The sequence below is a fragment of the Cariama cristata genome, unplaced genomic scaffold (genome assembly GCF_000690535.1).
Source record: "Cariama cristata isolate BGI_N322 unplaced genomic scaffold, ASM69053v1 scaffold45310, whole genome shotgun sequence".
NCBI classification, from domain to species: domain Eukaryota; kingdom Metazoa; phylum Chordata; class Aves; order Cariamiformes; family Cariamidae; genus Cariama; species Cariama cristata.
Genome location: NW_009594973.1, coordinates 6,119 through 22,485, shown reverse-complemented (window position 1 = coordinate 22,485; position 16,367 = coordinate 6,119). Strand labels below are relative to the sequence as shown.

The 16,367-nt window shown below is 37.4% G+C and overlaps 1 protein-coding gene across 1 annotated transcript; it reads left to right on the top strand.

The window, feature by feature from the left end:
* Positions 1-20: 20 nt before the first annotated feature.
* INPP5K (inositol polyphosphate-5-phosphatase K) lies at positions 21-14,519 on the top strand. The gene is made up of 12 exons (XM_009699890.1): positions 21-67; positions 2,653-2,760; positions 3,452-3,560; positions 6,449-6,565; positions 6,904-7,076; positions 7,610-7,721; positions 8,292-8,401; positions 10,726-10,918; positions 11,167-11,304; positions 11,845-11,928; positions 13,223-13,327; positions 14,421-14,519. Exons 1-12 carry the CDS (start codon positions 21-23, stop codon positions 14,517-14,519), a joined length of 1,395 nt encoding a protein of 464 aa, XP_009698192.1.
* Positions 14,520-16,367: the final 1,848 nt, after the last annotated feature.

The following is a 16,367-nucleotide window of genomic DNA, read 5'->3' as shown; positions in this document are numbered from 1 at the left end:
CCCTGACTGGAACCCTGGGGATGGAGTCGGCCGGCCCGGCGCACCGCGGCGCCGTGAGGGAGCTGAGGTGAGCGGTTGGGGGCGGAGGGGTGACTCGGCGTGAGGCGCGGGTCTGAGGGCAGCTTTTCCCAGTGCGGGAGAAAAGTGGCTGAGTCGTTACGTAACTGGCTCAGAATTAGCGAAACTTGTGTTTCTGCTTATTAACGGGGAGTTGTACTAATTGGCGATGTTACATAGTCATATGAAACGGAGCAGAAAAGCTGATTTTCTGATGTGAAAGCATCGGTACGGGAGTCGTTTCAGGGAGGCTTATTGAGTATTGTTTGGGTCTTTAGGACTTTCCAGAGACCTGCTTATGTTTAATGAGGGCAAGCTCTACTGTGTCTGCTATTAGTGTGTCTGGTGTCTCAAATTCGTTGCTTTTCGTGAGGAGGAAGGGGCTTGAATAAACCTCTGGCTTCTGCTTTTATGGTGTTTTTACGTTGTGTCTTCACATTGTGTCTTCTGTGGTGACAGTTTGCAGTGTCTCGCACTGTGGGCTTGGTTCACTAGAGAAATCTACTTAAAGGGTACTTGAGTAGCTGTCTATAACAGCAAAACTAAAAAAAAACCCAAAACAATACTAACATTTGCTCAAAAATCTTAAAAGTCATCTTAACATAGTGTTATAAGCGCTATGACCCTAATAAATTCTCTGCTGTTATATCATTTCAGGAGTTGATGCCACTAAATAATGTGTTCAGTAGTTTGCTTGTATTTAGGAACGTGTTTGTTGAAAACATCCTTGAGACTGTACTGCAGGGGTACTGAAAGCTTCCAGAATAGTTTGAGTGGTATCCTCCTCCCTTGGGTAAAGGCTGTCTTTGTGGCATCAGATGAAAATTGATGTCACTCTGGTCTCCTTTTCTTGCTGTGGGCACTGCTTGTAGGGCGTTGTGAAGTAGTCGGGAGCATCAGGAGACCTTTGGGACTGCATAATGCTGTAGGTTATTTGCTTTGCAGGTACATGTGTATTCCTCACTATTAAGTTTTTCCTGCAGATGGCATAACCTGCAGTGAATTATTAAGGATGTTCTTGAAATTTTTACAAATATTTTTTCTTTTGGTGTAAATTCTAGCACTGCAGTCTTTCCTGTGTTCTTATCAGTACCGTGGATACAGGGCATTTTGAGGAATTTAATTTCTGTCAGTAATCACTGATGACTTCAATATTATTTCAGTTTTGTTTAATCAGATAATTGTCTTACGAAATTAGTAACTGGAGAGTGTTCCCAAGTTCCCTGGTGGCAGAATTAGATCTGCAGCATACATACCTTTTTTTTTTTTTAACCTAGAAATTTGTTTTAGGATAGTTTTTGGCCAACTTCAGTGTAGTCTTACAAAGAGAAACTATTGGTGGGAGAAGTTCTGGATCATTTTAGTCTGGTATGCAAGGTCGCTTTCCAGCTCTTCCGTAAACATTGTGTGTCACCTTGAGCAGGCAGTTGATTGGGGAATCAAAATATGGCCCTAATAATGGATGTATTGGTGGGATTCACGATTTAACTATCAGTGTTTCTAAGGTCCATGCAGGGCCCTAAGATGGATGGAAAATTAACAGCTTACTATTTTTTAAGTGTGTCTGATGTGTAACAAGACTAGCAGTAAAGTGAATCCCTTTTTAGAAACTCTAATATTGAAATTACCATCTTATAAAGAAAAAATAGACAAGTCCTGTGGTATGTGAATGTTTCTGACAGTGCTCGGGAGGAGCAGTAGCTTTGCTTGGTTTTGGTCAGAACTGTGTATTTGTATGTTTGGGAGCTGGAGATTGTATTTCTACTAGCCTACAGATGGAAGCACATGATTGATTCAAATCAACAATAAATTCTTTTAAATCTCGAGCTTATAGAATTAACCACATTAAATCTATTATGAAGAAACAATTCACTGTATGAGGTAGGATGTGATTGCAGCTTTTGTAACAACCCATTGAGTGTGCTGGTAATGCTACAGTTTTTTTTCAGCGCTGCATGCATCTACATTTGTCCTTTTGTGTTAGAAGGAATGCTGAATTTCACACGAGTGAAAACTTGATCTGGAAAACCCTTAGCCATCTGTTTCTTTTATACTTAGGATTTTAACAGGCTAGTCCTTCAGAGTGTAGTTACTCTTTTCTTTTGAGTAAATGGCATCCTTGAGTAGTGAAGATGCATTTCAAGATTCAGCAGCCCTCTCCCTAAACGATTTAGAAAGCCTGCACAACTTCCGCAGCCGCTCTGAAAGTTTCAGCAGCACAGGGTCCAGTGGCCGCTTGCAGCTCCGTCAACGAGTAGGCCAGCTTATGGCGTGTGTAGAGGACATCAGCTCGGATGATGAAATTCATGAAGAAGTGTCTCGCACTCTAGATGAAGCTTTCCTTATCTGGGGGAAAAAGCTGAAGGATAAGTGGCAAGAACTCAGGTTTTGTTCCCTCTAGTTGACTGTTTTGGTGGTGGTGGTGGTGGTATTTTTTAATGCTAGCTAATACGTAGATTTCTGATTGATGAAAAGTGACAAAAAATCTTTGTTTTCTGTAGGCAGAAATTTTGTGGGGAAATTAGATGCTCTTAGGGTTGGTTGCCTGTTCACGTTGCAATTTTAGCAGTGGTTTTGTGTGATGTTTGTTTGTAGACTACACTTAGTTACCTGGAATGTGGGCACAGCTTCTCCACCTCCTGATGTCACTAGTTTACTTCAGCTCAATTCACTGGGCCCAACTATGGATATGTATGTTATAGGGTAAGTATATATTAAAGAACTTGCTTTGTAAGTTTATTGCAAAACTGCGAAGTCTCAATAGCTAACTGTCTTTTTTGGGAGGACTGTGCAATGTGAGTCACTGCTTAGGAGATGCTTCAACATTATTGCTAAGAGAAGGTGAAGACTAGAGTTAGTGGCTTAGAACAGAGCTGATTTATAGTAAGAGAAGCTTCTGATCTTTCTGGTGTTGTTTTGTGACAAAATACTGAATATCTTTTTTCTAAATACACTGGAAGGTTTTGGCTGCTGTTTTCTTTGTTGACGTGTAGAGGCATATGCATTTTGACACAAAGGTTATGCAAAATTCAGCACGTTTTAAAGAAATCAGTGCAAGCTTGTTAGGCACAATCTGCCATCATGTTTTCCAAACTTTCTTGAAGTTCTGAAGACCTGACAGCGAGGTTATTTGTCATAACATATCTTTAGTCTAGCGTTGTCTTAAACTCTGTCTCCAGGTGTATATAAGCTCCTTTAACTTGCTTTTCACAGCATTAGATGTGTTAGACCTGTGGATGGATTAAACTGTGTGTAAATGAGAAACTGAACAGCAAGAAATTTCTGACTTGTGCTGAGAGAGGTCTGTTAGGATGTTGTGGTCTGTATTCTGAAAAGGTTGTATGAATTCTGTCAAAACCAAGTGATTCACTGTGAGTAATCTTGATGTATTCAGCTTACAGGAGGTGAACTCAAGAATCACAAATTTTCTGTCTGACTTGGCGTTTGATGATCCATGGAGCATTTTTTTCATGACGGTATTGTCTCCGTTAGGATATATCAAGGTAATTGTTTACATCTCTTAAGAGTCACAGCAGTGAAGCAAAATTTCTTCCCCAGCTCCATTCAGATTTTTTTTCCCCTCAAACTCTCCATAAAAGATAAGTTGATGGTGTTTTTTGCAGGTGTCAGTCACTTCCATAGGTATATGTATGTTAGAAGTGGTTCTTCATCACACTTGTGTTTTCCTGGTTTGTTGATAAAGGCAATTTTAATTTTTTTCTATTAATAGTAATGTCCTTAATTTTAGCAGTAAAAATTGGACATACGGTTTTTCATTTTTCATTTGGAATAGCTGGGCAATTTTGATGCTTTTGCAGCTCAGATGCCATAGAGCAAGAAGTTGTTCAGGTGTACTGACAATGGCCTGTGTAAGTGCTGCAGAACCATGTGAGGAATAGAAAAATACTGTTGTAATAAGAATACGTTCTCAAGGAACAGATTTATGAAGATTATTTAAAATGAAATGTGGTCTAAACTACACTCAACAGCATATATCTTGTGGCCACAATATTTCTCTCTCTCTCTCTCTCATGTTTGTAGAAATTTTTTTTGCTCTGTGCAGTATTGGGGAATTCTATTTTGATGTTTCTAATGTAGTCTGCTTGAGTACCTGCTTTCACTATAAACATCCCAAGCAATGGCAGTGATATTCATTAAGATTAGCAAGGTTTCTTTCTTTCAGCTTGTTTGCTGGTAAAAATAAATTGCGTATATGTAAAACAGGATTTTAGTGGGCATATATATTTTTCTGAGGACTTTATTTTTGACTGAAGACCTAGAACACTGTATGGTAGTTTAAATGACAAGATTTTTGGTAATATCTGGGGCATAAGATCAGCTAAAGTACTAGCTATTTTAATAATGCAAGCAATAAACATAGGAGGATATCCTGAATTTCTCTAATAAAGAGATATTAAAAGCCTTTTGAATGTTGTGTTGGTTTTGTAAATTAAGCATTATTTCAGGGTGATTTTGCTGAGATGATTGTATTATCTGCATGCTAGTCAGACTCAGTAGTTGTGCCATTCTTTTAACTGTAATTAAACAAAACAAAGGACCCATTGGGAATTATAAAAAGGAAAAAAAAAACATTGTTCATTCTAGTGTAAGTTATTGCTGATAGACATTCAAAATCTGGCTCTGGGCTGGCATTCAAGCCCTGTATACAGACAGTTAAAAAAAATTCCTAGTGGTATGCGTGGTTGATTTTGAATTCTAATTTATAAATGTGGTGCTTTGGACACACTAATGAATGGATGCTGCCACCTAATTCAGGACTTGATTAGCTCTGATAATAAGAGGGGACTGTCAGGCCAGGTCAAAATCAAAACAGACAGTGAGGAGAGCTTATGCTAGCACTTATCTGGGAAGTTGGCTGAGGAGGAGAGGAACAGTTACCCCTTCTTTGCTGACCTGTGATGAGGTTGGGTGTAGAGGGGTAGTTGTCATCCCTGGGGCATTCTGTCCCTTCAGTTACAGAGTCCATTTTCAGAGCGTTAGGTTGGTTGGAGTCGGTCAATTCTTTCACCATAAACAGAACCATGTCCCCTCTATGAAAGGTCTTTGCTAGATTTGGCACTACGTATTGGTGGGACTACTGCTAGTTCCAGCGGAGGAGGGATCCATTGTGTTTTGATGTTCAAGACCTACAGAGAGAAGAGGTTTCATTGGATCTTGAGAAATGTCTGGGGACTGGCTCACAGCAGAATGAAATGTAGCAAATAATAAAGGAACTGAAAGATCTTGATAGTTCATGAACATAATTATGGAAAGGAGAATACTGGTTACACCAAATGTCTGATCAGATACAAATATTTATGCATTATCTAGTAATTGCGATCTATCATTTCCATACACTGTTTAGTATTTTGTTGGGTTCAAGGACAATGAAAACATTAACATATATTCTGAAATAATTTAATTGTGTAGATGCGGAGGCAAAGAAAGGAGAGATTCTGTTTTAAATTTTGGCCTGAGTTTGTGTACTTCTCCAGCAGTGATATAGTCAGTGTTAATATCAGGTTTTATTCTAATGTAGTCTTTCTCTAAGTTCATCCAGCATAAAATTGAACTACAATTAATATATTTCAAATATATTTTAAATGGAATCATTATCATTAAAACAAACACTTAAAAGGAATTTTGTGTCTCATGCCAGGAACATTGTAAACTTCTTAAAATCTTACTGAAGAAAGTCTTTGTTGGACTGTTTACACACACACAAAAAACCCCCAAACCACAAAAAAACCCCAGTATTCTAAAGCTTAAACAGTGTCTTACCTGCTCCTTAAGCATCTTTGCTTTGGCAGTGTTCAGTAAATCAGTTTTTACAGGCATTGCAGGCAAGAGTTACTGTTATTTGCAGCTCATTGTTCTTGCAAATGTCTAGAATTAACTGCTGTGCTTTTTAGGCATTTTAATGGCATTTAGAATGATTAGTAATCTGCTGAAGGATGTTTCAGTTTGAAAAACTTGCTCCTGTTGAAGGACTTGTAGGTGTGCACTATTAAGATAGGTGAGAAATAGATTTAGTTCTTCATGAACAGGATGGTTGAAGATGGAAACAAGAGGCTGGGGAGGCAGAAGAAAGGTCTTTAAAGATATTTGGGCAAAACCGCATGTTTTGAGGTCAACTTCAGATTTGTAATATAATGTTACAACTAATGTTAATTAGTTGAGAGATTCATCAAAGTTGTTTATAAGCAAGTCTACCGTAAGAATGTATTCTTTACAGCATTGAAATGCATCTGCATTACTATGTCAGGCTTGGTGAGGGATTTGCATGCCTTCTGCTATGGCATTCCTCACCTAAAAGCTGCTATGAAGTAGATGCAAGGAATTCCAAATACCTCCCTGGAAATGACCATTCCCTCTTTTGTATCTCTTCCAGCTCTCCTCCGTTCGCATGCAGGGATTACTGCTTCTGATCTTTGTGAAGCATGTCCACCTTCCTTTCATACGGGACGTTCATACCCACTACACCCGCACAGGCCTGTATGGATACTGGGTAAGGAAGTACCTGAGACTTAATTGCCTTGGTTACTTAGGCTTATGGTGGTGTGTGCCTCTAAATGGTTTCATGATGGGAGAGAGGATATATTGTTTAATTAAAAATGAATAAACTGACAGGCAGTGAGACTCACTTATTTCAACCTTGTACGCAAGTGCGCAGCACAGACCAGAATTTTGCCAGTTTATTAGCTGATACACAACAGCTTACGTAGGAAGAAATTGTATTCATTTAAATCTAAATAGCAAGATTTAAAAATGTATAGATGGCGTGAATAGTTACATTTGCAGGTGTTGACTGTAGTTTCAGAGAATGTTGTTCATCTTCCATACCAGGGGAACAAAGGAGGAGTCACTGTTCGCATGTCCCTCTATGGTCATACAATTTGTTTCATGAACTGCCACTTGCCCGCTCACATGGAGAATACAGAGCAGCGATTGGACGACTTTGAGAAAATTCTGGAAATGCAATTTGAAGGAGAGAATATTCCAAGTACCTTGGATCATGAGTGCGTTATTCAGACCGTATTCTGTCCGTAACTGAATATTACTATTCAGTGCTTCGTAATAGTAACTTTCTTTCCTAATAATTATAGAACACCCAATATGTATCTCTGCTTTCCCAAGGCACTAAACTAGAGCTCTGAGCTGGTGGATTAACATAACCAGCTGGTCTGTAGGTCATGAATTTTGTGAATTATTTTACCTACTATTAAAATTCAATTCTAAATCTGTCTCTAATAAAGATGTAAGTCATTAGGAGACTGGGGAGTTAATACCCGTGCAGTAATGAGCAAGCAGCAAGAATGCAAGGGACTTAATTTACTATTTCAATTCCTTTTAATTTTTTGTTTAGCAGCAGGTTATCCTTGTGTAAGCTTATCTATAACTACTTAATGTTGGTGTTTAAGCTGTTTAGATTAAGTAATATAAGTGATTAGAGCACCTAATTAGTGTAATGGTTTATATTCTGTTGAATTCTTCCCTCGTGTTAATGGTTTCCTATAAATCTTCCTTTGTTTTTTGCCTTTTTTTTTTAAAGTGTTCTCTTCTGGTTTGGAGATCTAAACTTCCGCATAGCAGATTATGGCATACATTTTGTCCGAGAATCAATAAATAACAAGCGTTACAATCTGCTGTGGGAAAAGGACCAGGTATGTTGTCTTAATCTTTGTTTGTTTGGGTTTTTGTTTTTAATGCATACAAACACAACATGGTAGTTAACATGTAGTTACATCTTGAGTTTCTAATTTTTATTAAAGAACACAAATTCAGACTATTCATGACGTGGAACGGATCTAGCTATTCATGCTCTCACTTCTCGATCATAAGCCCCAATTAATTGCAAGCTTTTTCTGCTTTTGTTTAGTTTCTTACTCATTTACAGTGCTCATGTTTGACTGAAGCTTTCTTTGAACTTCATGGCTTGTGAATTGTTCCTCACCTTAATTCTCCTCCTTTTTTCTTATCCCAAGAATTATTTTGAAGAGAAGCTTATTCTGGAATTTGTTTTGAGTAGAACTGCTCCAAAACTTTTTAAAGAGATCGTGACAAGAGTTCTGACAGTAACAAAGAGGCCTTTCTGAATTTACCTTTCCAAATATGTTGTACTGACGGAGATGTTGAATTCTTCTTGGAAGATGCTTTCTCATCTCCTTTCCCGATTGCCCTTTAAGCTCCGATTTTTAAACATAATCTTTAAAAGTAACTTTTTATTTCTGCAGTTAAATATGGCGAAAAAGAAGGAAGCATTTCTTCAGGAATTCATGGAGGGCCCTCTGCAGTTTAAACCCACCTACAAGTTTGACCTTTATTCAGAGGTATATGATACAAGGTAAAAGCACAATAAGATGAGTTTAGATGTGGAATATTAGAGTGAATGTGGTGCTTGACTAAATACCACTTTAGTAAGCAAACCTGAATTTCCTGAGCGTACTGGTTAACTGGGGCTATTGAGCTATTTTATTAGACTCATTCTGTGGTCAAATCCGAATAAATGAGTATTTCTGACTGAAGAAGCCTGAGTCTGCTGATTGCATGAGGGGAGTAGTGAAACAACCCAGCTTTCTTTTTGGAAAGACTAGATTAACAAAATAAACCAGCGCTTGTTTAAGCCACTTCTTTTTTGTTCTTGAATACTGAAAGTGCCCATTCGTTGTCAGAAATGAGCAAAAGGAAAAGATTAATTGTCTGCAATTTCTGTTTTCCTTCTCTATTTAAGCATTTCATTTGACACTGCTGGTATTTGAAAAGGAATGTAAATATGTCTTTATAAATTATTTTAAGTTGAAATTGTAGCAGCTTAAGTTTCCAGAGTTTTTCTCTGACACTAAAGTTTGTTGTTAAGTATTAGTCTTACGTTTCAACAGAAGGATAAGTTCCTGTCCAAACAGATGTCTTGTACTGATCTTTTTCTTTACTTCCAGAGAACAGAAGTCCCTGTTTTGGTTTAAGTAAGAAGAGAACTTTCTGAATTTCATAGATTTGTAAATATTTCAGAATCAAAACAATGCTCCTTCCTGAGCTTTTGATTTGATTTTTGTGAAATATTTGAAAATCAGATGACAGCTGATTTTCTTCAGGGATTTTCTGAACCTGTCTGAAAGCTATAGTGTTATCTGCTCTGCTGTTGCACTTAATATAAGAAGTTAGTCATTTGGATCCAAAGACATTTTGCTCCCTAATTGAGTGTGAAGAGATATAATGAGACCAGCAGTAAATCCAGTTAACAAAAAATACTTATAATAATCCCAACCTAGACATTCTAAGAATGATTCATAGCCTAATAGTCTGTATTGGCTCATTTAAAGAACAAAAAGTATGCTTACGCATACTGTGTGCATTCTGCTGTTGTTAAAGCTAGCAGAGATATTTTGGTCAAAAGGAGGGTGATCAGCAGACCTCAAGGCAAGCACCCTTGAAAAGTGTGCCTTATATGAAGCGCACAGTATTTTGTTATCTTTGATACTTTTTCAGTGAGGATTTTGACGTTGTTTCCCATCTAATACACCATTTTTCTTTAAAATAGTGAGCATATTAACCTAAGCTGTTCTTTTGGTATTTTCTTGCACAGCAGAGCAGACATGTGGCAGCTCATAAAGATTTCTGTCGGTTTATGTAATTGCTGGAGTAAGTGGGATATGGCCCCTTATTCGTTTAAAATCTTTCCACCTTATTAAAGGTGAGTCAGACTTGTATATGGGAAGGGGTAAAACAAAGTCGCATTTCCAGTTTATGATGATTTTGAGATTCAAAGTTATTAAACTGACAGTTTTCCTTACACATCCTGCTCATTAACTTTTATAATTCAATCCAGTCCATTCTAATTCCTCTTCCATAGGGTATGATCTTTTCTCCATTTCAATTTGAAGTGATACATCCATACAGAGAGTTGCCGTTAAGTCTTCCTCCCACTACAGAGAACCACGAAAGGCTCTTGTCTTCTGTTGTTATTGATATGGTATAAAAGGAAACAGAATTATGATTACAGTTTGATGTGTAGCACAGTTGCGGGTTGCAGGCACAACTTTCTTGATTATGGAATTTTTAAAGCCTTTTGTTATGAGACAGCAATAGCTTGCAAACTTGAAATGCAGGCTAGTACAATTTAGAAGAACTTTAAATAAAGCATTGCTGTGTCACCTGTGATTTGTATAAACTCCCTAAGTTCGTCTGGTTTTTGTTGTTAAAAGCAGCTTGTTCTCAAATGTTTTGAATAATTTCAAACATGATTTAGACTCTTCCTACATCTTCCTTAAGTTTATGCCCCTTTTCTCAGAATAACTATACATTTGAAGCTTGGGGCACTTGCTGTATTATCTCAATGTTCTGGCATGTTTTTATGGAGTGTTTTGGGAGAAAGTATCATTTCCTTTATGAAGCCAACTAACCCATTGAAATGCCCTTCTCCCCTTCATTTTACTCCTCTTTCAGAAACCTATGAAACTTACCTGTGGTAAATGGAGTTGAGTTGAAATTAAGGAAACCTTGGTTGTAAAGCATATTGAACAGAGCTGTAAAATGAAGCTTGGATGTGATTGCCTTCTTTTATTAATATGTATCTGACAGTCTTTCAACTTTGAGTAGATTTTGCACAATATTCTTAGCTTTTGGCAAGTGTTTTTCTTCTCATTTCATTTTTATCTTGCACTTTTGCAGTGAGAAGAAAAGAAAGCCAGCCTGGACCGATAGAATTCTTTGGAGAGTGAAAAATCTCTGCCGGCATGCATCAAAAGAAGGCGAATTCTCTGAAGAAGAACAGACAATTTCTGTTATTTTGAATAACTATATCAGTCACATGAGTTATGGCATCAGCGATCACAAACCTGTTACAGGAACTTTTGGGCTTGAGGTGCTGTCCCAGTTATAGTGTTAAGAAAGAGTTTGTTTTCCTAAGTGTTGCCTTACAGAAGCTGGTTTTCTAAACTTTGTAAGTCATAATCTCTGTTTCATTCTGGTCATAGTGAAGGCAGCAAATTGCTTTCAGGTTATTTCCATTTAGTTAAGAGTCCCATAGCAGGTGAGGCAGAGGATAACTTGAAATAAATAACTGAAAGAATGACAGACTTGACTGACTTTATGTTCTGTTCTTTTGTCTAGTTGAAGCCTCTTCTATCAGATCCTTTGGTCACGCTGCATCCTGAGGGTGAGTGGAGTGCGGAACATGATGTTCTAATCAGCTATTCTGCAGTGCCTGAATTCCCAAGCAGTGCTTGGGACTGGATTGGACTCTTCAAGGTAATGTTACTGCATCACGGCTCTTTACTCTAATGAAGATGGTGAATATGACTGGAGGAGGTAGCTGGTAGTCTTCTGTCATAGGACATTGTGATTCTTGCTAGTGCAAAACTCTGTGAAGTAGTCGTGTATCCTTGATTGGCGTTAGTTTCTGTACGCCGACAGTTTAGTTGCATAGCATGTGAGCTCTTTCACACCCTTTAAATTCTCTGCTAAGATAATGTGGTGATTTATTTAAGTAAAATGGTACAGAAGCTGTGAAAAGGAATTGTCCTCCCCTAATGCCTGCAGTTCAAAAGATTTATCCAGCAGAGAAAGAACAAAAGTAAAAGAAAGTCAGTGGAAGGGTGAGAGAACAGCACTCACACCCTCTCAGAAAGAAAAGTTTTGTGCGTGCCCCCAAAATGTTTTCATCCTAAAAGTGAATTGTTTTAATGACTTCAGTGGAGTAGTAAACATCTCTCTTACAACTTTGAGTTTTCCATGTAGTATGTTTTTTGTTTCCTTCAGAAGGCTGATGGTTTGTGTCTTTCTTTGCAGGTGGCTTTCAGGCATGTGAATGACTATGTTACTTATGCTTGGGTAGAAGATGACGAAATTTCTTCTAACAAAGACGGTAAACAAGTAAGCCAGTTGTATTTCTTTATAATGTTGTTTCCTATAGAGTAACATTCAAGATCTAGTTGTTCCATATCCCCTTCATCTTACGGGTTCTGTATCCCCTTTCCCAGTTGAAGCTAATTGGGAGTGATATTATTGTTTAAAATCCCTCTTCCTAATTGTTATTAATTTTGAGGTAGTCTAGCATGCTTTCTTAGGTGTGATTACACTGCTTAAGGGAATTGATGAAAAAGCAGTTTGTTCCTGTGGTGACTTTTAATTGTATTAAAAACTACTGTCATTTTATATTTGGTCCATTTCTGCCACTGAAATAAGTAACTGGCCATTTTTTCCTCTCATTGTCAAACTTGCTCAATGTATCCTAAATATTTATTGTGTGATTTTCATTATAGTTGTAAGTAGCTAATGTTATTAACACAGTTAGTTCCAGGTATCTAATACAGCTACAGGTTAGAGGTTCTTAGACTTTTCTTTATTTTGGCTATTGAGTGTTTTAGTCCCTCTTTAAAAGCAGCTCTGTTACATGATTTTCTAGTAGTGATTACCTAAAGTGGTTTAAAACAAAAAAACCGCAAACAAAACTGATTTTGAATACAAATGATTTGTTTCCAGAGGTATTTATCTGAACACACAGAAATTCAAATTTAATTTTGGAGACACAGTGCGTGCAAGGATGGATGAGATTTTCCAGACAACAATGGAAAGCAGTTATTTTCTGTTAGATATTTTGTAAGTTAGCATTAAGTTTACAAGTGCCCAAATTGTATTGTATCAGTTGTATCATATCAATATTCTGAATCTCAAAATTTCTCTGATATCATTGTTTCCTATCACTAAGCTTAGAAATCTAAGCACTATGAACGTTATTTTAACAAGATGCTGTGGGCTGCAGTTTAGGAACCCTGTGTCTTTAGAGTAGGACAAAAGTGAGATGGTGGGTGTGCTCTGCCATTTCACGTCACAGCTTATTGCCACCAGGAGGCAGTTCATCTCCCTCCTTGCTGCTGGTGTGGCCTTCCTCCTTCCCTTACAACAGCTCTGGCTTTCTTCCTGCTTCTTGCTGAACCAAGTCAGCTTGCTAATATGGTGAAGGATATTCGCTTTTCCTCCCTGAATTAGTTTTCAGATGGTTTCACGAGTTATTTCTGTCCTCATTCTTTTTAACTTATGTTTAAAAACTTGCTTATAAATAGCAAATACTGATTTTTATGGTGTCCTGTATGGCGGAGACTTGCTTTTTTGTAAACTTCTTTCTCTGTTGGAATTGCCCATTGCCTATTCTTATTCTTTTTGACAGGTTTACATGAGTGCTGCAGAAATACCTGATATGGGAGGAGAGTTTTTGCTTTGTTATTATAGCAATAATTTGCAATCAATAGTTGGTATCAGCCAGCCTTTTCAGGTAATATATTTGGAAGCTTTGATTGATGTTGTTGAGATTTTTATTTCTTTTGCTTTTGTATGCATCTGAACAGTGTGTGCAGCTGTGTTATTCCTGGGGGAGGTGGCAGCAGAAGTAATTGCAAAAAGCATATGTCCTGACTAATCCCATGAAAGAATTTGCTGATATAATAAAAGACTCTGAGTAGCTATTACGGCAACACGTTGTTGTAGTGAAATAAGGCAGGTTTCTCTCTCTCAGCTTTCGTTTTTGGAACTTCAAGCTCTGTCATGTTAGGTCTCTAGTTTCTGTAAAGACGAGAACTCAAGTCATCTTAAGTGCTGCCAAGTTTCTGACAGATTGTAAGTGAGCTCTTTGTGCTCCAGTCTGTGGTAGATTTGCACAGAAGTGTTTCCTGTTTAGTCACTTGAATTTGGGAAAGACAGAACAGCTGGAACTCAAGTTATTTGCTTAACAGGCTTCTTTGTTTAATTTCTGAAAGGATGACTTAACCTGCACAGACTAGACGAAGCAACCAAGCATTGCTGCTTCTACAGGACCACTTTTTTGCCAAAATCATTTTGTTTGTGCATAGTTTTCCATGCTGTCATGGCTGTGCTAATGTGTTGTAGAATGCTTGAAATAGCAGTTCTGCGTTGTTGTTGGGTGAAGGAGTTTTAGAAGACTGTGAAACTCCATTACCTTAGGGGATACAGTAGTGAAAGTTGCTAGGCTGGCTGGTATATCTCAGTGCTACTGTTGATGTTTTTCTTTCTATACTGGTGAGAAACATTGCAGAGTCCAGTATTTCTGTTGTCTCTGAGCTGAATATCATCTACGACAAACTCTGCAGGATAGTTGTCGGTTGTATATGGATACAACGCACAATATGCCTTTCTTTTTGCACAACACTTGATGTTTTGATATCAGTTTAGTGGGGTTTTTACTAGATTTGTTTTTTAAATTTCATAATTGCTGCATAGATGCATCACTTAATTTTCTCAGTTTCTAGCAAGTTTGTAAGACATCTTTATATAATGGTGTATTTATAATATAGAGCAACACAGTGTTTCTGAATGTGTTAATCTATTTTTAACTGCTCTCTTTCTTCTAGGTTCAGCCTAACAGAACATTAATAGAAAAAGATCAGACACAGGAAGAGAACAGTTGGATGCAGAAACCTGACAATCTGGAATCACATAATGAGTTCTGAAGGCAGAAAGGGCATTTAGTGGTCCTGATTCAGGAGTCATGATTCTTTATGTCTTAGTGATTATAAGCTTTTACTCTTAGAAGATGGAGTAGGACAGTGCAAGTAAGACAGGTAGGATTGTTCAGAAACTTTAAGCTCATAGAAGATAATTTATTGTGGACATAGGTATTTTTATTGTTACAGAGAGAGTAACTCTCTTGCACTGGATGAGAACCGTAAAAATAGCACCTAATGAATGCTGTATGTTTTAAGGTGACAGACATTTCTAATACAATGATTTGACATAAGTTGTGATCTGTAATAGGTTTTTTAGGTTTGCTCCTTTTTCGTAGAGGATATTGTATTTACTATGCTGTAGCCACTTAATCACTCTTTTCCAAATTTTGAGTTTAAATGAAGTTATTTAAAAGTTATTTATTAGATACAGCTAGTTAGCTTGTTTTAAAATGTTATTTGACTTTCAAATGTAAGCTAATTACCTTTTGGGAAACACATGTGGCAACAAGTCAGGTGAAAACAAAATCTTTGGAGTGTGTAAAGTCTCCTTTGGTAGTATATCCCTTTTCTTCATGCCTTACTGATAACTTTTTGTAGGATTTTCCATTTCTAATTTTTCCAAATTGAGGTACGTTTATCAAAATGCACTTTTCCTGATTTTTTTTTTTTAATTCTTATTTTATAGAACAGTTTAGCAATTTGCCTATTACGTTTCTCCCTCTGATTTTAAAAAAGTAAAATAAAACCACTTTTATAGTAGTCCCTGGGTCAGAGTTAACCAGGATCCCACAATTTCTGAAAGAAATTTCTTAAGTTGAGAAATGCTGTAGCATAGATGAGCAGACCATAGTTCGTGAAGCACTTGTTGGCAGAGAGCTAATGATCATGGTACTAACCCCGATTGTTTTCTGTTGTCATATTGAATTTAGAAGGCTAAAGCCAAATTTAAGTACTTCCCTGGTACCGTCCTGCCACGTAGTTGCTACCCTTACTGCAGAGATGATGTGAATTATAAATGGGGAATTTCAGTGGGACAGATTTTTTCTTATGGCATAATCTGTGCTACAAAAATTGTAAATCTTCAATTTATAGCAATTGGTCTGCAAAATTTCTCTTTTTCTAGAGGTGCTTAGACCTTAATATATCCTGTGCACTTGAGGGTGGAGATGGAATAAGAAACATTATATATGTTTAAAAACCTGAAAGGTAGTTAGCTTCAGAAATGGTTTTGTTTCTTGATGAGGAAACGGAGATCTTTGGAAAGGATTGGAAGAGGCACCAACATTTCACAGAATCTCAGACTGCAGTGCTGAAAAAGAGCACTTGTGAGTCTCCCATGTTCTAGATACACAGCTTCGAGCTACCTACTGTGTATGGTAAGTAAAGTTAGTTACTAATCACTGTCATGTCAGTTATGGATGGAAAAGAGAAAATTTGGTTCAAGTGGAAGAGAAAAGCAAAGGATGTTGGTGTGTTTATGCTGGAATATTGCTTCAGAACTGAATGGATTCCTTTTTGCTCTTTTTCTCAAAGCCTTAGTTTTTTCAGGATTCTTTTGAGACAGAAAGTTAACACCTTGATATGACATTTGTTTTGCAGTTACTTGCTTGTATCATTCACTGTATGAAATCTTCTGGGGTCCAGGTGTCTTTATATACAGTGGAAACTATAATACGTTAACTAGTTAGATAGTTGCAGTGTGGGGTTTAAGGACACTTAGCCTTTGTAAATTTTGGTTAGTCATACCTCAGCTTAATGCTTGGTGTTGGGAACTGTTACCAGTTTTAAGTAGTGAGGGCAGGTTCAGAGGATATTGTGTTCATTGCATGGATTAAAACTGCCTCGAGGTTT

Coding starts and splice junctions, on each gene's coding strand:
- INPP5K (XM_009699890.1), top strand. CDS start 21: ATGGAGTCGGCCGGCCCGGCGCACCGCGGCGCCGTGAGGGAGCTGAG. Junction 68..2,652: donor GGCGCCGTGAGGGAGCTGAG/GTGAGCGGTTGG, acceptor GTTTGTTTGTAG/ACTACACTTAGTTACCTGGA. Junction 7,077..7,609: donor CCAAGTACCTTGGATCATGA/GTGCGTTATTCA, acceptor TTTTTTTTAAAG/TGTTCTCTTCTGGTTTGGAG.